Genomic DNA, 27,989 nt, shown 5'->3' with positions numbered 1-27,989 from the left:
GCTTGTTTGCCCACTCATTTTAGCTGTGGTTAAACAGCATGTCCAGAGGTGTCACTTCCAACCAGAGTCCTTGTTGCTCTCCCGACAATGGCCTGTGATTTGCTTTGAAGGCGCTGAACAAGCCATTTGAGGAAAGGGAATTGAAAAACTTGAAGGACTGTGCAGAGGGGGGGCACAGCATGTGGAGGGCCGACACCTTTTCTGAGATTACCTCTCCCATCCTTGGAGGGGATGCTGTGTGTGTGTGTGCGTGTGTTTAGGAATTGATGTATTGGGCTGCAGCAGAGCCACGGGACAGGACACTGGAGTAAAAAGAGAACAAACAATGCCCTTGGAGTTGGCATGGCTTTACGCAGTATGTTCTGTTCCGAGCAGTCTTCTATCAGGAGGATATCCTTTGGGAATGAATAGAAAATACGTCTGAGCTGAAACCTTATGCTTCAGTGGAAATAAATGCTGAGAGTTGTGGTTTGGTGGAAAATTAAGGGATTTTTTGATGAATAGTAATCACAACTTTGCCCAGAATTTGGATTGAGATTAAATACACCATGTATAATTTCCTCGAGATTCAATGACTCCTATAGTAGGATATCTTTCCAAAAATCAGCATTACAGTAATATCCTGTCAGAGAGGAGGAATTCTCAAATAGCATGTTACCCATTTAAGATTCTGTCCAAGGCTCATATCAATTTGTTATGCGGGGTTAGTAGGCAAGCACATATTTTTTGATTGATGCATCCCCTAAGCTGCCATTTAGACTCAGTGGTCAGTTGAGTCTTTTTTATTTTGCACTTGGATTGGTGCTCTGTGTTCGTCAGTGGAATCCCATAATAGTCCAGAAACTGACAAGACGTGTAAGAAGTCAAGGCTTATGTTGGCATCACGCTCAATCTCAGGGCTGTTTTTTCCTTTGGCACCGCTCTCTTGGACCAGGTTGTTGGTCAGAGAGGCTTGTGGCGTTTCACTACACCGTGGCACCTCTTGGAGTGTGTAAATCGCTCTCTTCAGCCGGTGACCAGAGCTGCTTGATTGATCTCCGCTGTGTCCTATTCGCCAACATGCACACATTAGCAGTCTCATTTTCCAAACCGCGTCTTTTTTTCCACATCCAAAGCTTGTGGTGGATGTTTTAGCTTAGGAATTGACAGTGCAGTTATGTATGGAAAGAGCTATTTAAATATTTGTATTCGACTTGAAAACACATTGGTTTTGGAACATTACGCGGGGAGATTATCGGAGAAAAGACTGTTTGTATGCCCGGATCTTGTGACTGTTATTCTAAATTACAGAAAGGCTGGAGGAGTGGTCTTTGAGGCAGACAAGCCATGACATTGCAGTCATGTTGAAGATTTCTCAAAAAGGCTATGAGCATTTGAAACATTTGAAATCAGCGTTTCTTCTAACTGCTGGTTGGGAGTTGAAAAAGGTCACTGCCCCTTTTCTGGTTTTCTGTCATTGCTGAGTATTTTCTAATTATATCAGGTCGTGTGGCAAGCAGCATTTAAGGCTAAAGGAGACTGAAACGTGCACTTTTGTCTAACCTCTGGCTGGGGAATAATTGGATCTGCCATGACTGGTACAGGAGCATTAGCTATTCTCAAGCTCCTACTTTTTATGACGTGCAACAGTAAAACACCTCTAAGCTGGTTCCATTTCTCTGGGCACCATGAGCCATAGTATGACATTTTAACTTGGTTTTATTTAGTGTGCCTGTATATTTCACAGGGTTTTTAAACTGGTGACTGTGCCTGCTGCTGCGGTGCTGATGACGGATATATGTTAAACCACTTGTATCATGTGGTGAATCATCACTCACTCATCGCCCAGCACTAGCCATCTGTTTTACCTCATGCATCACTTTTTTGCACTCCATCCTTTATGTCTGCTTTGCTACTTTTGCTTCTTTAAAGGTCCCATATTATGCTCCCTTTCTGCAGTTTAATATGGATCACTGATGTCTTCATGAAATGATAGTAACATGTTTTGGTCCAAAAAGCCAATAAATCAAGCACAGCAGCATTGTTTCCAGGCTCTCATAGCCCCTCTGTTCAGAATGGTCTGATTTAGTGGGCGTGACCTTCATATGTTAATGAGCCACCGCTGATACCGCTCCGCTCTTCCTCGTCACTGAGAGCGGCGTCACAAGCTCTGAGTGCGCAATGTTTAGAAAACAATGAAGCTCATTTACCATAGCATTACAGGCTAAAACAACAGTCTAACTGCAGCTAAAGTTAGCATCCTGAAGCTAACACAGAGACTGGGGGGACACTGAGGAAAAGCTCTTACATCTGCTCCACAGCACACAGCATTTAAAGTACTCACATTTCCAGGGACCAAGGTTTGTTGGTGGATGGTTGGAAATGCGCCTGGATTCGGGACCAGTCTATTCGCTAGCCCTCTGTTGTACTGTCTAAAGCTGGAAAAGCAGTCGGCTGTGAAGTGACTAGCACACACATGCACAGTTTTACTGAGTGTAGCTGGCACATTTCCTTGATAAATGAACTCTAGCCAATTAGTCTTGTCTTCTTCCGAGATGGGAAGCTTGTCCATGGAACTGTGTGGCTGTTTACAGCCAAAAACAAAGCAGTAATGGCTCTTCAACTTTGGCATTCTCCTACTCGCTGCTGGAGAGGAGTTAAAGGTCGGGGTATCTGCTCCGGTGAACCAATCAGGTCAGACTTGCTCCTGATTGGTCAAAAAAAAGGGAATTGCTGACGTCGACAAATCCCCAAAATCCAAACAGCTCATTTAAGGTCAGGATTTTACATTCACAAGCACTACTAAGTACAGGTTTTGCCATTAAATATCACATATTGTGGGCTGGGAGGAAAGCCAAAGACCCACAAATTTCACTAAAAGATAATATGGGACCTTAAACTCTTTTTCTTTAATCTTGGTTGGCTCCTTTGCTGTATTCAAACACTCTGAGTTAAAAACAAGCGTCTTGTTGGACATGAGATGGCTGCACGTTATGGGTCAAATGGCTCGACCTTTCCCAGTAAAGATTTAATGAAGCCGTTTTTCCTTATTGTCTTGTTTCAGTACACCCCCTTATACCCCAACACACCCCCTTTTTAATAAAATATATAACAGCGTGTAATTGTATCCTGGCGGCTGTAGGACCTGGCTCAGCACGGCTTCAGTCTGGGCTGTCGACAGAGGGGTTTGTAAGGGGAATTGGGTTGCGGAGAGGTTGAGGAAGCGCAGTGCTGCTTGGCGTTCTGTTGGCTGTAGGAGCAGAGGCAAGAAGCAAGGTCCGTCTCGGTGGAGTTTTGTGTTACCGTTCTGCTGTGATTCACACTGTATCAATGCTCTGTTATTCTAAGTGGAGAACATCACCTTCTCCCAGGCTCCTTTTCGACTAATCCATCTCTACAGATGTAATCAGGGCCATTACACTAACTGCACTGCCACTGAAACAGAAACTGCACCGTAATGATTTTTTGAGGGCTTGTGTAAATGAAATCAACCTTGGAGAAAACAATGGACTCAGTGAAGTTTTCTTTAATGTGTTCCCAAGCTTCTTGCTAAGCACATTTCTGCTGATGTCAGAGTGTGAGGATTTGTGTGAGGGGTTAATTGCAAAATAAGCACTACAGTGTGTGTGTGTCCATGTGCCTCATGTCGAGCCTGAGTTGTTTACATTATTAAAACCTGTTTACTAAGAGAATCAAAAACATTTCTTTCTCCAGTAGGCCCCTGAGACATTTGTCCGGACTCTAGCTCTCCCGTGGGATACATTACACTCTATAACCATTGCACAATTTAAAAAGCCCACACTGCACTGGAGGCTTTGAGGACTGTGTGTTTAGATGAGTGAGCCACTAGGTTAAAAGTGCAAGAAGTGAACCTTGTCAGAAATTACAAAAATGTGGACTCTCTGTCTATGTATAACATTAATAATCATCACTAGATGGGAGGATCAGTGTTTTGTTTGTTGCACCAAATGCACTTCATCTGTCTCCTGCGGACTTATTGGCGCAACACTCAGGACATTGCAGAAAACACCAACAGTCATATTTTCAAGGCTCAGTTAGTGTAACATCCAACAGAGTTGTTTAGAAGATATAATGTTTGGCATGAGAAATGAACATTTTGTGCATATACACTTTCAAAGTCTGTTAGTTTATGTGTAAATACTGGATATGCACATACACACAGGGTTACACCATCACTTCTCAGTGTTATTTATTTAGATGTTTTTAACTTCATATCACGACTGAATGTGGTCGAAGTTTGCTGTCCATCAAAAAACACAACTTAAAAGAACATGCATTCAAATCAAACTCCTGACTCAACTTTGCAAATAGTGTTTGGTAAACCTAAGACACATAACTTCAACACACAGTGGAGTTTGACTTTGATTGCAGAGACGCTGTTTGGACAAACAGCTTTTCACTCCTCATGAGTGACTGCTGGTTTGTTTTGACTGGCTCTCAGTTTGGTTTACACAAACTGCAGCGCGGGTGTTAATCTATGGCATGTCTATTGCCATACTGTTCCAAACTGTGTTCAAAGAGGCATCAAGACCATTGCTCATGTACACTCTTGTTCACCATAAAATGTCATAACAGAATGTTCATGCACTGTTAAGTATGTAACTTGGCGAGTTGAAGAGTCATAAAAACTGTTTATTGATGCTGATGGTGAGATTTATCAAATGAGGATGTCAACTAACGTTGGAGCCTGTGACAAAATATCACAATTTGTGATGTGTTTTTATGAAGAGATGCTGGCACAGGAGGTCCAGTGGATGTGTCAAGGACAAGCAACGGTCAAAAAGTGAAAATATGGGGGTGGGGTGTCATGTTTGAAGCTCAGACTTCATATTTGATAACCTTTGAACTAGTAGAGCAACAATGAGCTAACCGCTAATGCAAGCTGTTGTGTGACTTTTGAAATTACCTCTTGTGGTTCACGTTTTCAATTTTCATTTACTTTCAAGTTTTCATTCATTGAAGAATTTTGAGATTTGACTTGAGTTTGATGTACTTTGTTGATCCCTGCAAGAATTTATTTTTTCACTCTGACTGTAGCTAAGTAGCTAACTAGCTGTTTTTTAAGTGCTGAGATAACAAAACTGATTGAAGTTGAACTGTTAACAGCAGTTTTATTTGTCTCAGTCATAGGAGGTTGTCTCTTTTTCTAAGTTTTAAGTCCTGTGCTAAGCTAAAGAATGCAAAGTGTAGCTTTCTATTACTAACTAAGGGTTATAGGAATGAACTAGTTTTCAAAAAAAAAGTCTACATACTGATATTTTCTTAAACTAATTTTCAGACAGTTTCCCTTGTATGTACACATTTTTTATCTCTACCACCTAATTCATATCTGAACCAATTTAATTTTACCACTGGCTCTAGCTAGCTACTGTCTCTATTTATGTATTTATTTATTTATTTATTTATTTATTTATTTATTTATTTATTTATTTCAGGGGTGGCCAACCTGTGGCAGCTACGCACTGCATGTCGCTCTTTACCTTTTGGTGTCAGGCTCTTTGATCCAAATATATATATATATATATATATATATATATATATATATATATATATATATATATATATATATATATAGTAATGAGTTGTGGTGTGCTGATCAATCTTTAATATTGATATATTGATGCCTACATTGGGATTAGTATTGATCAGTAGTTGGGTGATGAGATTGATACTTAAGTATCGGTTTCTATTCTCTACATGTGCTCCTCAATCGCTCGTGCTCATAGCTATCTAGATAGATAGATAGATAGATAGATAGATAGATAGATAGATAGATAGATAGATAGATAGATAGATAGATAGATAGATAGATAGATAGATGGAAATGTACTGCTTTTCATTTTATGTCATTTTGTTTATGTGTGAGAGGAAGTGCATTTGTAAGACCACGTGTGTGATGTGGCTCTTTGTAGTACCATGGTAATTTTTGTGGCTCTGGGTCTCTGACTGGTTGGCCACCCTCCGATTTATTTATTAATTTATTCCAAGGTTTTTAGTTTTTCTTATTATTTTATTTATGGGTCTAATTTTAGTTTTTTATCTATTCAGTGCACAGCTGCACCTGGTTAACAATTTTATTCATTATTAATAGCAATTTTCGTTTCTTCATGATTTAAGAAATACGCATGAGGCGAAAAGGAACCTTAAAGCTTTTCACTTATTACTCTTAATGCTAAACTTGACAGCCACCAGTCTCACTTGAATTGCACATTTTCAAATGGTGAGTCTTCAAACCTTAAGCAGAAGGGGAATATTTAAATTTTAATTGTCTATCCTAGCTACCTACACTGACATGTTTTACAGGGCCAGGTCAGTGAGTCATGATTTCTTCACTATCCCAAGGCAAAAATCATATTTACTATAGCAACCTGCATGTGGTTTACCCATGTAAAAGTCCATAGTCACCCTCCTTGGTGTATCAGTCCAACCTGATGAAAATTTGTCATTCGTTGTTTTGTTTTGGGTTTTTTTGCCAATTTTAGACGACCTTCTCTCACTTTTTCCCTGGCCACCTACGATGTGCTGCCTTGAAACAAAACCATTGATTAATTTAAAACAAGAGGAAAGACGAACCATTTTTCTGTAATAGAGCTTATGTTTATTTGATCTTTGTTCCGTATAAAAGTCGTTTCTCCCACACTGCCTCAACACAACTTACAGAGGTGCTGAAACCCTGACTAACTCTGAAGAGTGTTTTCTCAGAAAAATCTCTTCAGAGAGGAGTGTGAGCCAGTGGCCGACGGTTGTTGACAGTTCCCAGATGTGAATGTGTGTTTCTATGAATGTGATGTAAGGCAGCAGTAAAAAGAGCGTGTATGCTCAGGGAGCCGTTTAAAAGTAAGTCATTAAACACATATACAGCCTCACTGGGAGAGTAAAATACATTGAATTAAATCAAAGCGTTTAATGGAATATACAAATACAGCAGATGTGTCCGTGGTAAGAACGTTCACCATAGTGCTTAAAAAATGTTGAGAGTTTTGAAATGCTCCATCATAACATCTGTCCAAAAGCTTTTTTTCGTTTGATATTCAGTGCTTTCCCAGGCAGAAATCCCACTGTGGGGTTCATTTTAGATCTCAACCTTTAGAAAGTGAAGTCTACTGCAACGGAGGTGGCCATGGGTGATGAATGAAAGTGATCATGTACTCTGACAGGAAACACTTATATAACCTTGTGATATTATGTAACATACTCACTGTTTGATCTGTTGCAGGAGGTCCACTGATGACTTCAAAGTTTAAGGTTGCAGATTGTTGGAAGATTAGGAATAGCCAGGAGATATCCTCAAGCCAAGATGCTACTTTGAGGATTTTTAAAAGACTGTGCCAGGGATGGTCTGGACTTTACATTCTTTGTCTTCCCCTGCTTTGTATCACAGCTCAAACAAGCCCTTTGTAGACTTGTTCAGTGGGAGGAATTTTTAAGGTAGCCAGGTTATGATGGTTTTATAATGTACCACACATTGGATTTCAAGTCTACAGTAAAAGTCTAACTTTCATGGGAGCTATGCACTGTGTTAAAGCCATATGAATGCTGCCTTTCACCATACTGTATTTCTCATGTCAGGCTTCGGGCATGTGTAAGCTTGCTCCAAGTCTAAAATTTTCAGGTCCAGCTGTTGTGTGGCACATGCACATCCTGCTTGAAGTTACCTGGTTCTATGCATGTTCATTTTTTTTCAATACATGCCTAGGATGATGATCTGTGTTTGTTTTAAATGACAGTGCATGTTTTTGGTCAGACTTTTTAAAAGTGCATTACGCTCCTACTCATGTTTTAGTTTGGCTTTAGTGAAAACTAGAGGTACAGTTTGCAGCAGTTGCACATAAGTTGCTGTGTATGGGTGGAGATGCAGAGAAGGAGCCAGATAGCCTGCTGTGGCTTTCTTCCTCCTAAACCCCCTCTTTAGCAAACTCCTAAATCAGCCTGCAAATGAGCTGAGAGACAGGTGTTTACTTCTTCTCCTCACAGTGTGCATTAGAGCACGGTATAGGAAAGAAGGAGAGGGAGGAGGGAAGGAAGTTGAGATGAGAATGAGAGGAGCTCAATAGTCGTCTGTCAAGAAATGTTCCATCAGCTGCCCCGCAGGACGTCTCCTTGTCTGTGGAAGAGATTAGTTCAGTCCCTGTGCTGGTCATACGTCCAATTTATCAATACATGTGTCATCATGGAGAAGTGCCATCACACCTGGTGAACACGCCTAATGAATTCTTGCAGAACGTCAGGACGCTTGTAAAAATAAAGCGACTTATCTGATGCGACAGAAAAGAAACATGTTGTTTAGGTCACACACAGGTCATGCCGACTCTAACATTTTTAGAGGCTGTTCAAGTTTTCTACTTGAAGCAGTGAAGAGTCAGCTGTGAACCTTTCGTTTTACCTTAAAAAAAACAAGGCTGAATCCTTTTTCAGTTGTGCGCTCAAAGCTGTGGAGCAAACGATCAGAAACAGAGAGTTTCTGTTGGCTGTTGGAAGGGTCAGGAGTGAGGAAGTCAAAGGTCAGGCTCCAGTTGAGACATTGCTAATGAGCCCATTCATTAGGCATCAAGTACTGCACAGCTGTGCCGAACATGTTTCACATCATGTTGTTGTCCTGAAGCCTGAAAAGCTGCAAGTATATCAAATTTTACCTCCGTGAGGTCGCCCTCTCTGCCTCATCCTATGTTTTTCTTTCTCTGCACTTAAAGAAGCCTATCTGCTTGTAGAATCAAGCTTTTGATATGTGAGTGGATGGAAGAGAGCACTTGTGTAGTGTCATACCTCAAATATAATACTCTCCACAGCGCTTGGCACCGTCTCAGTCAGTAATTAAATATGTCCACTTCAACAGAGGTCCAAAATCAACTGACTGTTGTTTTCATATTTTCATTTTGTTCATTTTGGCTATTGTTTAAGATTAACATTGGCCTTATTTTATGCCATGTTGCTTTTTCTCTGAGATAAGTGCACTTTAGAGAAATGACTTGGTCATGACCTTTTACGGAGTCATTATCCTAATGTATCAATATAAGAATGTAATATTTTGCGGCTGGACATCAAACCTCCCACATGCAGATCGTGGTGAATTCCAGATGACCCTTTGTTACATCAGCTGCAGTTGTAGCTGTATGGTAACATTTTATAAGAAAAGAAAAACTAGTGGTGAAGGAAACATTTATAATCACACTATGTGTCGAAGTGTTATAATTTCCACTGTAAGGCGAGCATAATGTTTCGGTCTTATGATATCTGATATAAATGCATGCATGTTAAAAAGTGATTGAAGATCATCCCAAAACCATGGTTTCAACACACTTCCTTGTGTGAACTTCAATCAACAGGCAATGTTACTGTTGATTATAGCTGCAATAGTTTGATGTGAACTCATTGCCCGATGTCACACTCATATCAATCCTTGATATCCTCTTTTACTGACATGCCTCAAAATATATTTCTAAAATATAGAAGCAAAAACAAAATCTGAGAGTGAATGCAAGACTCCAGATGGTTGGGAATTTAAACTTGTGGAGGTTACCAAAAACAGGATTTAAAGCCACAGCTGAAACTCATTAATGTTTTAAGATTGTGGGCATGCATCATTGAAAGTCAAGCTAAGAAATAAGACATGGGAAGTATCAGTAAATAGAAACTGTGAATCAACATTAAAGAAGGGCATTATTGGTTTTGATTTTTTTTAAACACTGCTTTAAAAAAACAGTGCTGGATGTTCATACAAAATGTGCAGATTTTCAAACAGCTACACATTTGTATGTTGCAGAAATTGCTGAATCTGTCTGTAAACTGCCCAAATAAGTCTGTTCTAAAAGATTAAAGCTATAGATTTTCCCGAGACTTGTCAAGATAATGAGGTCATTATATTAGAAGTTCATAACTGGTTCATTGCAAGTTGGAGGGGCAGGCCTCAAACACCAAAGTCTGCGCAAAGCTCTGGCTCCAAGAGGCCTCCAGAGGACTGGCCAGTCAGAGGGAAGGGGGATTGCGAAGCTGGGAGCCTTAAAGAGACAGCAGATAAAACCAGGCATGCAGACAGAAGTTTAAATAAGGTGTTTGTACAACACCAATGTAAGATAAAAATTGGATGTTTTTTAAACTGTAAATCATGTCAAGTTACTATAGGGGTGCCAAAAGAACAGTTTAAATTCTTTAAAAAAGCACAATGCCCCCTCTGTAAACCATTCAGCTTGACTCATAAAAGTAGAGCACTGAGATCATGGACTGTTTAGAGAGCTGAAGTAGCCCTAAGGTGTCTGTAAAGTAAGGCCAACGCAGAAATGTGTTAATTCAGCATTCTTTCCAATGGCTGGGGAGCTGGGGCACATGGAAGACAAAAGTAGTCAGAATATATGAAAAAATGTCTCCGCTCCCAAGATGATTTATTACCTAATTAAAGATTTCAAAGGGAGTTCATGAGATCAGCCAATAGTTCCAAGTCTTCTTTAATGCAGCATAAAGAACATTGTAAAAGCATAGACACTTATAATGGTTAATAAGGGATGATCAATGGCTGATTAATCAGGGTGTGCTTTGGAGCAGAGCTAAGGTGTGAGAAGACAGGGGTAACTTGGTTGCTTCTGGCTTTAGAAAAGAAAAGACAGTCTTGCATGGCTCTTATGTGCAGTTTGTGAGTAAGACTGAACAAAAACAATGGAGAAAAAAATACAAAAATACTCAAACCAAGCAGCAAACACTGGCATTGAAAATGAAACCAATACAACCTGTTAAGAACACTTTTGGGCCTCTAGGCTTTATTTTTAATTTACAATGGCAACGAAAGTTGTTTTCTACTTTATTTACATTCACATGTCATGAGTCGTGCCTAATTAGGAATATTCAGGGATTTAGCTAGTTGACGGCATAGACTGTATGAAACATGGATGTAGTCTCCCCAACGTCGCTTGTCTGTTTCTGTAACAGAAAATGAAGCAAATCGAGAATTGTGGCCATTTTGAAAGTGGCAAGGGCTTTGCGTACAGCTATAGGGTGCCCAACAGTCAGATGACCTGAGCTTTGTCTCTGATTGGGTGAGCTCGCAATCTGAGTATCCTCTGAAGTGCTTAGTTATAGAAAAATTCAACCTCTTACAGTGTGTGCCAATAGTAAAGCTAGCAAATCAGATAGGAGACATTTTTCGAACCATACTGTAAAACGGTTAATTTCTGCTTTGAAGCGTTTTTTTTTTGTTTAGTGTGTGTGTGTGACTTCTGGTACTTCCAGAGCCAGCCTCAAGCAGACACTCAAGAAACAGCAGACTTTAGCACTTTTACATTGCCTCATATTCTTAAACTGGAGATTGCCGCTTGGTTGACTGTCAAATGTGCACGTTGTGGTTGTTTTGCTGCCCCCTGCAGTTGGAATTCCTAATTGGAAAACTCAGAGTAGCTGCAGTGGCCTAAGCTTGTAATCAAAGATGGCATTTCTAAGCAGTAAAGTAAAGAAACTCCACTTTTAGTAACGTTGGTTTGCAACCTGTTCTTATTCTGTTGAAATCATTTACACCAATTGTAAAGTGGGTTGTTATTTTCTTGTATTACCTAACAATGCTAACACCAAGGCACACAGACACTACTTCCATGTTTTATACAGCCCATGGGACCCTGCAGTCAGGTGACATTTTCCATGAGGCTCATGTCTTTTTTCTTTGTCTCTACAGTCGTCGGGCACCACTGTCATGGTGGACATAGCAGTAATGGGAGAGGCCCATGGACTGATCACAGACCTGCTGGCTGACCCTGCTCTGCCCCCCAACACCTGCACCTCACTGCGAGCTGTGAGCAAACTGCTCACCACACAGCTCACCTTCCAGCCGCTGCACCGGCCACGCCCTGCTCCCCTGCTCAACCCCAACGACGCCTACACTTTGTCGGACTCAGAGGAGGGACCTGAGAAAGGAGAGAAGACGTCCATCCATAAGGTAAGGAAACAAACAGGGGGCTGAGAGTCAGTTTAGACTCAGTTGGTGTGAAATTACAAATCTTAAGCAGTGTAAGCTGAAGATATTTTAGAATTTTTTAAGTAGAGGTATCTTTGGATGGAAATGCAGCTCAGCTGGTTAAGGCCAAATGATTTATACACCATGAAGTGCTGCATACACATGTTGGTCTTTCAGCCCATGTTTCAGTTAATGAGAACTTCCTGCTCCCTGAGCTTTAGCATCAAATGGAGGAGTGAGTTTTCACGTTGAGTGGAGAAAAATAGAGAGCGTCAACTGCTCAGAGCTCCTTTCTCTCTTTCACAGGCACAGCTGTGTCAACATGACAGATGTGCAGACCCAGACAGCATACATATATATTTGTGTGTGTCTGTGTGAGTGTGTACATGTGTGTGTGTGTGGCAATATGAAGGTGAATGCACCTCTCAAAAGTTAACAAAGACAGACGAGTGTGTGTCAAACAAGCTGGACCCCTGCTATGATTATGGATCAAGTTATTTCTCTGAGGAGGTTACCGATCCCAGGAAACTTGTGCGTTCAATAGCTGCCATGTCATCAAGCCAGTCACTTGGCTGACAGGTGTATTTATTCAGCGTCTGAACTTTGTAAAAGTAGCTAAGACAAACTGAGCCCGTGGAGTGGCCAGTGAGGCTGCACTCATTAAGACTCGGCTCCTTAGGGACGAAGTGCCCGGCCTGAACTGCCCGAGAGGAGAATGGAAGCAGAAGTGGAAAGTACTGTGCTTGCTTTTCTTCCTCCTGGCTAAGAGTTTGATGTTCATCCTTGAGCATACTGATGCCTTTCAAGCACTTTTTATAATCTTATTTTCTAACCAGCAACTGGGTGATGCATTTCATTTTTTTATGTTAACAGGGTCAAAATGAAAATCAAGGAATCCTTGATCCAATAGTGTTTTTAGTGCTTCAAAAGGCCATCAGAAAAAAAAAAAAAACATGATGTTGAAGAATGTATGGATATCAAAGAATGGAGTAACTTAACTCATCTTTAAAGTTATGATTTCTCAGTCAAAAGAGATAGGGATGTTTTTGTACACAAATTTCTGTTTTGTTTTGTTTCTTTTTAACAGAAATTTGAATATAGACTAACTAGTATATATATATATATATATATATATATATATATATATATATATTTATATATATATATATATATATATATATATATATATATATATATATATATATATATATATATATATATATATATATATATATATATATATATATATATAAAATTTCACTTGGCTGAACACAGGATCACAAATACTGTCAGAAAACTATATCAAACAGTTTGCAATGCGGCTAACACTTGCAAAGCTAGCACCATCAACTATCAGACCTCTATGTGAGTTTAAGTCCATACACCTGTGCTGGTTACACATTACTACAGTTGAGTGGTTGTTTCATATGTTAGTTCACCTAGACACAGCTATCAACAACTTCTTCTCTCTGTTTCCTGATCTAAAAAACGCTACACTTTGATGCGCAGCAAGATGTAATCTGTGCTTGCATTATGGAGTCATGGTTTTAGCCCCGTATCATGGTGGGATGCTGTGCTACAGCATAGACACAACACATGAGGTGCATTTTAGGCCTATTCCCTTTACTGACTGATTTGACTGCTGGTACCAACCAGTGATGGTGATGATTGTGTAGCCAACAAATCTATCAAATCCTTTTGCCAAGATTGCAATATAACAAGATGTCTCTTTATTGTCATTTATGATAAACTGTGTACATTAGGGATGGGAACAGTAGAGATAGGTACCAAATTTGGTACTTTTGTAGGTACCGGCCAAATTCTGTCAAAAGTACCGGTACCGATTCAAGTTAAATCCAAAGATACCATGTTTAGGTACCTAAAGGCATCCTTGTGACTGTGAGGGAGTGGAAGAGTAGGCGATTTTCCATGCTGAACATGAACACAGCACTGAAAGATTATATATAAAAGAATAAATATGTTAAATTGAAAAAAAGAGATTTTATTATTTAAAAAAATTGATATTTTCTACCACATAAATACAAAAAAGTACCAAAAATTATTACAGTTTGGTACCAGCACTGATTGCCAGGTACTAGGTATGGATACTAGAGATGCACAATATTGGATTTTTGCCGATATCCGATATGCCGATATATCGAAACCCTTTTTGGCCGATACCGATACCGATAATCACAAGTTTGTTTGTTTTTTTCACTGTAAAGAAAGCAAGAAGAAGAAAGTCTATCCTGTACTGGAATTTATATGTTACTCTAATTGTGACGGTCTTATTTGTTTAAGAAACACACATAAAACAAGATAAGAAACATTTGATTTAACCGTAAATAAGAAATGTATTATTTTTTTCAAACTCAAGACATTCAGTATTGAAATACAGAAAAATAATTTCTTTAGATCACATGAACTTTCAATGTACAATGCATTTTTAAACATAACCAAGTAGCATTTGATTATTTTAGAGCTACTGTAACAACCTGGTGACAGACACAGATCTCTGCAGTGCAAATAAATGAAGCACTACATTTTATTTAAGGAGCTTATTTTTCAGATGGAAAATAATAATAATCCTAACTGAATAGCACCTTATCGGCTGTGCATATCGGCAGAAATTTTCATTTCTGCCGATACCGATAAACGTGGTTTTAAGCTTTTATCAGCCGATACCGATATTGTGCCGATAATATCGTGCATCCCTAATGGATACTGCATCGTTTTAAATGTGAAAGGTACCCACCCCTGGAGTTCAGTGAAATAAGATGCTGTGTCTATCCAGCTTTTGTCAGTACATACATTTAAAAATTAGTAAATGTACTCAACTTGAAAATGGCTTGAATTTTGCACGTGATTTTGCACAGTATATATTTTTTTGTCATGGATAAACCACTCCTCTACTATGAGTCTGCTAAGACAAAGAATGCTTCAGAAACTACAAAAGCACATTTTTTTCTACCTTACAGGTGAAGACTTGTGTACATTTTAACAGTTTTAGTTAATGCTGTAAAAATAGAGGAATAAATTAATTTTCTGTCTTTGTTTTCATGTCATGTAGGAAGTCAGACTGTTCTTTGAAACTGCTTACAGTTGATGTAATTTCATATGCATCAGTGCTTCAGTTATTGCATGTTAGTGTACATTAAGTATGCACTGTTTGTGTCAGGCTGTCATTCGTGTGTGGTGTATTTCTATGTCCACATTTGCATTCACAAACGTGTTAAGATTCCACTGAATAAAGCACAAGCTGCCTCAATTATTTAGCCAATGATGAGACCAACGTAGGAATTGTATGCTGGTGAAATGCCCCAAACAAACAACACATATGTGAGTGTGTGCACGCACTCAGTGTATGACACTTTGCTGTGAATAGGCTCATTCAGGATTCTGAGGCGACTTTACTAGGTCACCCTGCAGAAGACTGAGAGAGAAAGAGGGAGCCTGCCATGTTGAGTGCGGCTGTGCCAAGCTGCTGCATGGCGCTGAACAGATGGAGGCATCACAAGGGCACAGAGCTCTGGGAATCCCACAGAAAGAGCAAAGAAAAGACAGATAAAGAAAGAGACTGAAAGAGCCAGACGAAAGAGAATTACAGAGAGAATGAGCAGCAGAGAGACTGAGGCTGATGAAATGTATCTGTGCTGTGCAATACTTACATTCAGTCTAATAAAGTGGCCTGAGGGGGGTCTTTGGCACAGCTGTCTGCCAGTATGCTGCAGTCAGTGATGACCACAGTGTTCTCTGAGGAGTGTCTGTAATCGTGACAGATTAACCAGGTTATAGCTCCTGCTTCATTTCATTCATCCTGGACGGTTTAAGACAACACAGCTGTCTCATTCAGATGATCCATGTGACAGCAGACAGAGTAAACAAAGCATCAATTTCATCTTGCAGGTTGGAGGACTTTTAGGCTTGGAATCAAAATGGCAGACAGATTTTTTTTCTGCCATAGCACAGAGATTTTACACATTTATATCAGAAACAGACGAGGATGGCTTTCCTTTGGTGCAAGCCCTGTGTAATAAATCTTTCTTTGTGTCCGTGCAGCGCATAAGGCGGAGCCTCCACCCTGGCCTTCTGCGGAGGATCTCTTCCACATGGACCACCACGACCTCTGCCACTGGCCTGCCAACCATCGAGCCTGGACCTGTGCGAAGAGACCGCAGCGCTAGCATCAAACCGTACCATGAAACACTCACCTGCAGGTACAAGACTGAAAGCTTGATGTGTCTCTCCATTTTCATTCTCTTTTCTCCACACTCACCTCTTGTGTCCTCAGAAACTTTCCTCAGGTCATGTGCCGGATAAAGACTCAACAGATGCGCATTTATCATCATTTCTCCTTTATTCTCTAACTTTCCATCAGCAGTGATGTGGAAAAAATGTACTATTTTAAATGAACAGCACTGGAATAACACTATGCAGGATGTATGATACACTCAGCGGCCACTTTATTAGGTACACTTTGCTAGTAGCTGGTTGGACCCCCTTTTGCCTTTCATGGCACAGATTCAACAAGGTACAGGAAACATTCCTCAGAGAGTTTGGTCCATATTGACATGATAGCATCACACAGTTGCTGCGCATCCATGATGAGAATCTCCTGTTCCACCACATCCCAAAGGTGCCCTATTGGATTGAGATCTGGTGACTGCGGAGGCCATTTGAGTACAGTGAACTCATTGTCATGATCAAGAAACCAGTCTAAAATGATTCAAGCGTTATGATATGGGGCGTTATCCTGCTGGAAGTAGACATCAGAAGATGTGTACACTGTGGTCATAAATGGACGGACATGGTCAGCAACAATACTAAGATAGGCTGAGTGTCGACAAATTCTGTGCCTGTGTGAATTGTAGCCTCAGTTTCCTGTTTTTAGCTGACAGGAGGGTCACCCGGTGTGGTCTTCTGCTGCTGTAGCCAATCTGCCTCAAGGTTGGATGTGTTGTGTGTTCAGAGATGCTTTTCTGCGGACCTCAGTTGTAACCAGTGGTTATTTGAGTTACTGTTGCCTTTCTTTTAGCTACAACCAGTCTGTCCATTCTCCTCTGACCTCTGGCATCAACAAGGCATTTTCACTCACAGAACTGCAGCTCACTGGATATTTTCTCTTTTTCAGACCATTCTCTGTAAACCCTAGAGATGGTTGTGCGTGAAAATCCCAGTAGATCAGCAGTTTCTGAAATACTCAGACCAGCCCGTCTGGCACCAACAACCATGCCACGTTCAAAGTCACTTAAATCACCTTTCTTCCCCATTCTGATGCTAAACTGCCGCAGATTGTCTTGACCATGTCTACATACCTAAATGCATTGAATTGCTGCCATGTGATTCGCTGATTAGAAATTTGCGTTAAGGCGCAGTTGGACAGGTCTGCCTCTGAGTGTATATGGCTGTGGTTTAAATTACTCGAGGAGGAGCCCTTCTTGACCAGGATACAAGTTATTTCCTGGTTAAACAAGAATAAAAAATAAACAGTATGACGCATCATTTTGAAGAGTTTTATTCCCAGCAGTGAGGCTGCAGTTTTACCAAAGATTTCAGCTTGAGTGAACAGAGGAGACGCAGCATGTCGGGAGAAAGATGTGTGCGCAGGGAGAGGCAGAATGGGACAAAAGCCCCACAGGCGAACGCATTAACCTGAATAACTAAGACACACATCATCTTTCTGCACATTAGTGCAGAAGATAGCATGAAACTCACGCAACACTGAGATAAAACGGTCCAGATCCCTTTGCATGTTATATAACAGACGGTATGTGATTTAGTTGAAGGCTTTTTTAGGAGAAGTGTTTTTAGATTCAGAAGTTTGCAGGTTATTTGTGGATGCTGATGTGTTTTTGTGTGCATTTATGGATTTGTGTGTGTATGAGAGTATGTTTTTGTGTGGCAAAGTTTTATGGCTGGATGCACTTTGTTTTGCAACAGCTGCTGAGAAAATCCATCCTGATGGTTTCAGTGTGTTCAGACAAGACTAATACGGATGCAGCGAGGCGGTAGGCATATCATGTGTATAGTTGAAGACACAATGAAAATGCCGTGCCCTTTTCTGATGTTTTTGTTTTGCTACTAAATCACTCTGATAAATTAAATCTTGAGTAAACATGGGGCCTCAATTTATTACAATAGTCATTATCACTAAGTGAAATATTTCAGCGTAATTAATTGTGATCAGTGCAGAAATTGCATTCCATACAATTACACAGTGATTACTGTGACGTTATGTTTATATTATCCCAGAACAACTCGGGGGAAATAATGTTTGTATGAATTTTAAAGCGGCAGAAAAATGGAGATTCAGCTTGAAGTATTTCAGCTGTGCATGTTCGCGTGTACTCAAAAACAGCTTTTCGTGCATAGTGTTTCATTTTTTCCATTTTTTGATGATGTGGGTGCACAAGCGGTACCAGACATCTCCCTGTCTTTAAAATATTAAATATGCCTCAACAAGAAAGAGTCTCTTCATGTTTCATCTACCTTCTTCACTTTCTCCCTTGTTGGGTTTGTGTCGTAGGCACGAACGTCTTCAGATGGAGGTTGTTTGAAAGAAAGCAGACACTTCTGGGAGTCTGAGTTCTGTGATGTGCCATACTGGACAGACAGTTGGAAAAGTGTGAGCTATGTTATAATTAGGTGTGTATTCAAGTGTTGTACTGGAGGATTTATCTGCTCTGTAAACTTAAGATGGAGCTTAAATGTTAATGAGCAGTGGAACTACCAAAAGCTGTTTTCGATGCGACTCAGACACAGAAAACAGCCTGCATGATTTAACAGTGCAGTCTTAAGTGACGGCTGGTTCTGGTTCAGACGCAGGAGGTGACGGAGTGTGCCAGCACACACAATAACAAAATATGTGTTTTGTGTCTTCCTGTCTGTATTTGGAGCTTGTGTTGTCACACCTTTTTTTTTTAAACTTCAACTTCCAGTTTCTTTGAGCTCCATAACAACAGAAAATGTCTCATGGGATTAGTTTCTGCTTCAAGTTTTAGGTATGCTGAGCTCACACACATCCAGATTCTCCTTTGTTTCATACACAGCTGAGCATTTTGAAAACACAACTCAGGTAGAAAATGCACCTAAAAAGTCTCAACAGCAGCTCTCTGTGTATGGTGGATGTAAAATGAAGCTTTACTATATAACTACATGACCCATTTCTCACCTCAGATCAATTCAGAGACTAATTTTGGAGTTTGGGGGAAAAAAATGGTACTTCCTGATTTGCAGTGTTTATTTTTTACTTTGGAAACTCAAAGCAGTTTGTCACGTGACTGCCTCATTGCGCAGACTTGAGTCTGTGTACCTTCTTGAGATTTAATCCCCCTCAAGTTAATTCATCCATGTTGTTTCCACAGGGGCAGCCAGCCTTTCTTCAAGTGGACTGTTAAGTATATTTTTTGTAAGGAGATTTGTTTTATGATGCTATTAGTTGATTATGGCTGTACAATAAAACTGAACCATTCCTGTAAAAACATGTGGCTCCTCTACAGAAGCGATTGTTAGAGCTTGAGCTAACATCTCTCCAGACATTGCTATCCACACTTATGCTGCTAATACTTTCCCAGCTATTAACCTTATTGCACATACAGTAGGGGGCTGGTTTCTTAATGTTTCTTTAGGGGAGGTGAGAGGTGTGCTGCTGCATTCATCAGGAGAGATCATGTGACACAGAGCTAACTCATTTGCAACACTTCCACCATAGGAAAACTGATACTGCTCATCCACTTTTGCAACTGGTCTGGTTTTCGTTGTTTGGCTTTTTTGTTGCAATTACCAAAAACCCTAATTATAACAGAATGCAGTGTTATTTGGGACAATCAACCATCCCAACTACTGCAGAAGCTTTTTTTTCCATATCTCTGTACACACCTCCTTTTTTTAAGAGGAGCTAAACATTTCCCCTCCACAAAGCCCAGAGTCTTACCATATCAACACTGCAGGATGACGTTAGATGCATATGTTCCTCCTAACTCAGCCCTTAACCTCACTCCTGCTCTTGTGGCTGGATAAAGTTGGGTTCCAAAGTCTTGTGGAAAGCTTTCCCAGAAGGCCGGCGGCTCATGTAGTAGCAGAGTAATGCTCATGGTTTTGGAATGAGATGTTTAGAAATCACATGTGTCATGTTAAGCAGTTTGATCAACTACTTTGTTCCAGTTTCCCTGTTCTTTTGGTCGTGTGTTGTATCTGCTGAAACCATTTAATGTAAACATTTTTGCATTAGCATTTTCATCATGTGGTTGATTTGAAATTCAATGTGCGTGTTTTGAGCCTGTGTTTTTAAATCCCCATGCCAGTTGGGATGGAATAAGTGTGTGTTATGCTTATTTTGTCCTGAACCTTGAGAAGCTTTAAGATTCTGGGGGTTAAGACCCGCTAAATCAATTTCACTTTAATTTCTGTTGTTTTTAAGTTGAATGTCAAAGTTTTTTTACATACACCAGGTTTTGGACTAAGTGGCTATCCTGACAGGCTTCTTCCTGTTTCTTGCCTTTTTTTATTTCCTCTTTCCTCTTCGCCCAATAATATTTTTTTCATGGTTTAGGTACCATAGCTTGCTTAGTCAATTCCCATCTACAATTCTCTCTGAATTTTCTATTACCCACATTTCCTGCCTTTCCTCAGCTGTCCTGAGCTAAAAAGGCAAAATAGCCCAAAACAAACTTTTGGAATACATAAATGAATATTTATGTTAAACAAGGAGTTATGAAGTTGTGATGCAGTAAGTCCAGCTGTCGGGAAATCAGTTTAAAGGGTCATATCTTATACTAATATTGATATTTATTTATGTTAGGGTTATCATTATGTAAAGGAAATTTGGTCCCATTTTTACCTTGTACTGGTCCTGATTTTCCTAAAATCTTGTTAACAAACAAAGTTTGCTGTCCTTCCTCGTCAAATTGTAGACTTTTATAGGACAAATGATATGTTGATACTAAAAGGACACCTCATAGACGTTTCTCACTAATCATCTTTTACTTATGTTTTTAAGACCTGTAACAGATTCCACCGTACTCTTCATTCATATTGTGAAATTGATGCAATAAACTATTACAGCAATACAAAAGTCACCATGTGCTAACTGGAGTTTATCTGACCTTCACTTCTAATGGATTCTGTTTACCTCCCTGCTCTGCACTCTGTTGTGTTTTGTGTCTCGAGCCCAGCGAAGAAGTGTGTGGGCTGCGTCTGTCAGTGGCTTGTTTGGCTCTGTTTGCACGATGACAGTGTGATACTTGAACAAGCTCGGTAAATGTAAGCACACTGAGCAGATCCTGTACACAAAGCCCTGCTGCCTGCTCTCTTAAAGCTCAGCGCAGCCCAGCAGCGGGCCCCAGCCATCGCCACTTATGGTGGTGTGAGTATAAACAAACACCTGGGTCTCTCCCCAGTCACCACAACCTCACAATTAAACGCACACACATACACACCTACACACACTCACTCACACACACACACACACACAGACACACATGCTTCCTCACAGAGTCACAGCTGCTTCTCCTGGCAGGCTTGTACCGGCACAATAGGGGAGAACAGATAGTCTCAGGGTTTCGTTTAGTGCAGCTGAGAGGGCTCTCACAACACTTTATTTAAAATGTGTTCCTGCAGATGAGAGCCAGATGCCTTAAATGAAAATGAGAGCTGTTAAGACTACAGTTTTGAACTAAAAGACACGTAAACAGAGCCCATTCCTAGTGACAGATACAAATGCTGTAACTGGGATTAAACCAGCAATCAGCAGCTCACTGTTAGATCCTCTCTCCAGGTGGTATTCAACGCGAAAACAGGAGAAGACGTTAATTTTCTTTACAGCTGAGGAGCTTTAACCTGTGTTCTTTAGCATTAACTTTTCTAAGAACAGGCTTTAACTGAAAAAAAGAGGCGTTATTACTTTTTGTTGGAGCAAAAATCAATAAGAATTCCAAATATGAAACGAGTCCTCTCGGAAAAGCGAGCTGCAGAGATGGTTGGCGGTAAGGAGAGAAAGAGAGAACACATGGAGGGGAGAATTGAATAAAATGAACACATGGCTTCAATTGCCTTCTCCCTGCTCCATCATCAAATCTGTACAATCTTAATTAGGACATTAGGCTCCTTTTTTCCCTCCCTCCTTTTTCCATCATGTCAGCTTTCAGTGACGTACAGCGTTAAGAAGAAATAACACCGGCATCAAAGCTACAATATCTGCTTTTTTTATCAGTCAGGCCCCGTGAAAAGAGGGCGACTGAATACCTTCCATTTTCCTCGGCCCCTTCCACTGTGCTGTTATCTTCTTCACGTCATCTGGCTACAGAGTAGGTAGATTACTGGAAGCAGAAATAATGGCTGCTGTGTTTATCGTGGCTTGGACACTGTCCGTTTAGGCTCGGGACCAAAGGTAATCTGTCAACCTGCTGTGAGTGGTTGAGTATAAAATCTAGGAATAAACTACAGCAAAGAGAGCAGTCGGGGCTTATTGCATGACTTGATACATTAAGATAAGAAACACAGGCGGAGGAGAGGCGGGAAGGCTGTTTTCAGAAAAAGCAGACAATGCTGCAATTTATACAGGTTTTCGTTTGCAGGATCATTAACTTGATTAGGTTTTATTCTGGGGAATGCCGAGGTGCATGTGTCTGAGAGTCCAAGTCATTTTTGACCAAAGAGTCTAAAACAATTCACTTTGAGTGTATTTAGATTTATAGAAACAAAAAAGTGACCCCTGACCCTCAAATAAACAAACCCAAATTTAGTATACAGAATTAGTTTTTATCTTGATTTAAATGTTTACAACAAGTTTTTAAAGTTCTCTTCATCATCCTATTCATGATACCAAACGTATAACCTGCACAGACCCAAAAAGTTTACACAGGACTGCCAAGAGCTTTAATGTTAGATAATATCAATCATCAAAGAGATAAACCATTTTTAATAATATAATATAATATAATATAATATAATATAATATAATATAATATAATATAATATAATATAATATAATATAATATAATATAATATAATACAAATGTGAAAATTTACAGAAAGCAAACAAAAAAGTAAATGCTAATTAACTTAAAGGGAAAAAATCCTCAAAAAGGGTGTGGGACCAAGGGCCAACATCCATTTAGAGAAAACAAAGAAGAGGTAGAAGTGCTAAAAGTTGCAGTGTGTTGACAGTCTGCTTGAGGCTAGCTGCTGAAGAACTAGAAACCACATACACATAAAGCCAAAAACAGACCTGGTGGTATGGTATAAAAAAAATAAAACTTTTTTACAGCCTGTTTCAAAAAACAGCTTAAGTCTGAATAATAACTTGGTTTGGATGATATCAGGATCATGAGTTTGTCCAATCAGAGATGCAGCTGATGTAACTTACAGGTCCGGTGCCCTGTAGAGGAGGCTCAAACTCTGCATCTTGAGTCAGCATTTCTAATATGGCTCTTGTGGATGATTGGCCTCATTATTCTGTTCAGGAACAGACTATGTCCATGTAGTCTACAGGGGAGACATGTTGTCAATCAGAAACGACGCCTTGGCCATCATTCTCCTGCAGCCACCACCTGCACAGGGTCCAGGGGGCAGCCCAGGACTGAGCTGGCCTTCTTCACCAGTCTGATCAGTCTTCCTGTCCTTTGTCCTGTCCACCAACAGACGGTTAAATCCTTCCAGTGTGGTGTTGAATGATAAAACTTTATGTCCTCTTAAGAAACTAAAAGAAGAACTTCAGCTTGGAATGTTGAAAGGTCACTGATTTGAATTCTGTCTAGCTCACTATCCAGCTTTTGAGCAAAAACGAAACAGTTGATTAAGTGGCTCTGTTTAGGGTTCTTATTGTAATACTTTAACTTTTTTACATTTTAACCAGAGTTGACATAAAACAGCTTTATTTTTATTTGTATGTCATTTTTTTAAAGATAAAAAAACCTGCCAAATTACATTGCACTACATATTGTGATCTATCATCTAAGTTTGTTTGCATCTGGGTTGTCGCGCATCATGTCATAATGGAAGTATTTATTGATTGTAGCCACACCCTCAGCCAGTGGCTGGCTGTGTTACAACACTTGACTGGCATTACAGGCCTACAATGAAAAAACATGAATTATTCCTTTAAATGGTGAGCAACTCTGGTGCTGACAAACAAGGGTAACAGCGTTTAATCATTTAGTCAAATAAAAGTGTCCATCCTCAGTTAAAAATCAAAGAATAATATCTACCAGTGGTGACTCACGGCGTTTTTGCCCTCCGGTGTCTGCTCATTCAGAGTTAAGGTACCCACTTGTAACTACACCAACCTTGATATTTTGATTACTTTGTTAGTCTACACGCTGTTATTGGCCGAGGCCAGAAAAATGTTCAGGTTTTGGTCACACTGACTTAAAGTGCTATAAAAGACTCATTAACTTTCAATATTATTGTAGCAAAAACTATGACCTTCGTTTAACCAATGCTTTTGTAGCCTCTACTTTGGATTGTAGATGTTTCCTCCACTGAAGAAACATTTTTGTTGGAAGGGAGACAGGGTTGGAACTAAAACATAGAGGAATGTGTGTTTTGTCTTCATACTGAAGATCTATCTCCTGGGACAGTTAAATTACTCTAACTACGGCGCTAACTACTGCTACACTTAAGTGTTTTTTGTGATAAAAGCAGAGTCACTTGATACATGACTGACAGATTCCTCCAGAGAAAATGTTAGTCCCTGGTATTTACATTCTGTGCTGAAGGCTCCATGTCAGTATCTGGGGCCTTTCTGCTGTATTAGCAAAATAAGAAGAGTGTCTGCCAGTTCTTCAGCTTTCATTAAAAGTAAACCTTTTAAGCCAAGCGCTGCTGCCTGCCCAGACCCCCCTGATAATAATGTACTAACTGTTCACCCGCCAAACTATCAAACTATTTTATATTCCACACCTGCTAGGCATTACACGCAGCGCTCCATCGTGGCCATGCAAACACAACAGAACTGCCTTTGTTGGGGCCTCAGGACCATTAGGGCAGGGTGGGTACAGCTCAAAAGTGTTCAAGAAACAATTTATCAGAAGGAGATAGACACACTACGGGCCTTTGTGCTCCCTGTGACACCATGCACTGACGGCAGGCATTTCCTGCCCTGAGAAGGCAGGTTTTACAACATTTAGGGAGAGGTATTTTAATTGGAACCACCTCCAGCCTGACAGAGGCCTCAGTGGAGGAACACGGGAAAGCAGTTGAGAGCAGCTCAGGAGGCTCCCCGTGGTGTCACACGGCTAACTACTCATGCAGGCTAGTTCAAGGCTCTTTTTTTGTAAAAGATAATATTTGCTGTTTGATTTATACTCCAGTCAATTATTCTGAATGTTTTAATCAGTGTAGCAGTGAGCTGTCTTGGTGTATCACACTAATTTGTCATAAATCTGAAAGACGGTGGGCTCCATCAGTCTCTAATGACTCATTGATATCCGCGCCAGTCGGGCAACTGTTTCACATTTGTTTTCCTGTTTATTCTCCTTGCATTGTGTTAATGTGTGCATCCATTAAATTCATTAATGAGTATTTTTCTTCCAGCATCTGTGCAGCGTCTGTTTGTGCAGGGACAGCACAGTAGGAGTCCCATTAAGTTTTCTTTCTCGACAACTTCTGACGACTGGTTCGACATCAAAGACAGATGTAGTGAATGGCATTATTCCCAATTCTTTGGCGCAGCTACACACAGTGCGCGCCCTGCGAATAATTCCCCGCTAGCCTCTCAATGTTCTTTTACTTATTTTTTTTAGTTTTTTTGTTTATTTTGGGGTCTGTACTAGTTTTTAACATTTTGTCCTGCCAACAAAACCAGCAGAAATCTCATTATTGAGATCTCCAGAGTAATTCTGATATCATTATATCTTTTAAAACTACAAAGGAGATTCTTTGCTTTGATTTGCAGGTTGTTCAACACACATTTGGAGGTAAATGACTGAACCAAAGATAAAAACACACCCTCACAATGTGCTGTTCTGCTCTGTCACTTTACAGTCTCCCTCACACACTGAAATTGTTTATGAAGTTTTTGAAATTCTGAAATAAATGCAGTGGTACAAAACACAAAATATCTAAAGCAGCAAATATGTTGGCATCCCACTGAAGAAAGTCACACACAGTGGAGTTATATTCAACATTTTCTTTTTGTTTCCTTTTTTTCCCTCAATGTCTAACCTGTCAAACCTTCTCGTCTACAGCTGTGGGAGACCTTACATCAAACTGAGCCATGGGGAGGGCTCTATAGACAAGGGAGACAGGATACCACGGCCAGGTATGAGCTAATGCTCATCTTGCTTTGTTTAAACATTAAATGTTTCATCAGCAATCTGCTGAAAATCTCAAAAATAAATCGATCTCTGCAGCTCATTATTACCAATCTGACATCTACTCAACCGTAACCACCATAATAACCATCATATTGAAATAATTGATGTCTGTTTGTGGTCTTTTTGCAATAAAATCTAGACTAACTTGAAAACTATTGCTTTGCTATGTTAGTCTCCTATGAAAATTAAGAAAAGGTCAATAATTATTCTGTCAGGAGATTGAAAAAATGTAACCCCTCAATTAATTAAAGGCTTTGTGAATTATAAATCAGAGTGCCATATTCTATCACCTGTAAACAATCTTACAAACATTGTGTTATATGCTTAACCTCTGCTCAAGATGGTAAATGCAATCTTCCATATCTTAATTCCACACTATCATTCAGTTTATGAGGCATTATTCCCTAACTCCCTGTGCAGAAGTTTTCTTCTGCAGAATGTATAAATTTGAGCCGTGTGTGATGGAGAATTGCTTGAAAGTCATATCAATTAGACTGAAAGAAAAGGCTCTAAAAACAAACTTTATCCAAGCTTTTAAAACAGCAATGGGCAATGTAATGTCATATTAAGCGTTATGTTGCTGTTTTTCCCAGATAAATTAAATAATAAAGGTTAAGAGCTAATTAATTAACATCAGTATAGCTTTATATCATGTTAACCAAGACACTTTAGATATTTTAAATATAACTCATCCTAAAAGACACAGTGCCAATCATGTTCTTAGTGTAGCTACTGATCTCAAATTTGCACCATATTCAACAAACATGTTCATTCACTGTCTCCAGGACTTTCTTTGTAAGAACTGCAGAAAACCACCAGCTATAGCAGAAAGGGATTAGAAAAAGTGGCCATAACTGAGACGTAAATTAACACCCCCCCACAAAACGTGACAAAATGCATCATTTTAAGGAGATTATTACCGAGGATTTTTCTTCCTAAGCCGCAGGGTGACATCTCTTTGTTTTCCTTCCCTTGGCAGAGGACCAAGTGGTTGTGTCATCTGACTATGACAGCACCCACGAAGCCAACCACAGTGACAGCAGTGATGTAGCACATACAGAGGAGGACACAGAGGAGGGAAAAAACCCCGCCCAGAATGTCATCCTCCACCCACTAATACCTCCGGAGGTAAAGCAAGGACAGGCTTGCTGCTCATGCAGCACAGCTCTGTTACAGAGGACAGGAGATGTGCTGTCACACTGTCAAATTACACCAAGTGTTATTTACATTGTACCTGTTTGTCTCACCACTCTTCATGATGTGTCCCCTGTACAGGACAAACCCATTCTGGCTCCAGAGCCGTTAGTCATGGAGGACTTAGAGCCCTTGATGAGTCAGCTAAACAATTGGAACTTCCCCATCTTTACTTTGATGGAGAAAACCAATGGGAAATGTGGACGTATCCTCAGTCAGGTGAGCTCATTAGACTGCAGCAGTCAGGATGTTTATTTGCAAAATGAATTACAAAATTAACCAAATCTGGATGATTTCTTTTATTCATATGAAACCAAAATATCTGCAAAACCAGAAGCTTAATGCTTAAGATTTTTGCATCTCTCACAGCTGTTTTTGTTGGTTTGGTGGTGCACAAAGATTTTCTGACAGTCATGCTTTGTGTGATTAGGTCGCCTACAGGCTCTTTGAAGACACCAGCCTCTTTGAGACCTTCAAGATACCAGTCAAAGAATTCATGAACTACTTCCATGCCCTTGAGAATGGCTACAGAGATATACCTTGTAAGC

At 40.0% G+C, this 27,989-nt stretch overlaps 1 protein-coding gene across 2 annotated transcripts in view; it reads left to right on the top strand.

Moving 5' to 3' along the window:
- LOC141796664 (cGMP-inhibited 3',5'-cyclic phosphodiesterase 3A-like) overlaps positions 1 to 27,989 on the top strand; it is a 97,151-nt gene that overhangs the window by 48,300 nt on the left and 20,862 nt on the right. For both annotated transcript variants that reach the window (XM_074677899.1, XM_074677897.1), the window contains exons 3-8: positions 11,654 to 11,914; positions 15,992 to 16,149; positions 26,119 to 26,192; positions 27,227 to 27,375; positions 27,523 to 27,660; positions 27,872 to 27,983. In XM_074677899.1, the coding sequence (XP_074534000.1) occupies positions 11,654 to 11,914; positions 15,992 to 16,149; positions 26,119 to 26,192; positions 27,227 to 27,375; positions 27,523 to 27,660; positions 27,872 to 27,983 (892 nt within the window). The remainder of the gene's footprint in view (positions 1 to 11,653; positions 11,915 to 15,991; positions 16,150 to 26,118; positions 26,193 to 27,226; positions 27,376 to 27,522; positions 27,661 to 27,871; positions 27,984 to 27,989) is intronic.

Source organism: Halichoeres trimaculatus, unplaced genomic scaffold, assembly GCF_033239565.1.
Source record: "Halichoeres trimaculatus isolate MK-OKI-2021-1 unplaced genomic scaffold, fHalTri1.1 fHalTri1_scaffold_10, whole genome shotgun sequence".
NCBI classification, from domain to species: domain Eukaryota; kingdom Metazoa; phylum Chordata; class Actinopteri; order Labriformes; family Labridae; genus Halichoeres; species Halichoeres trimaculatus.
The sequence above is the reverse complement of the archived record's forward strand: the minus strand, read 5'-3'. Positions and strand labels throughout refer to the sequence as shown.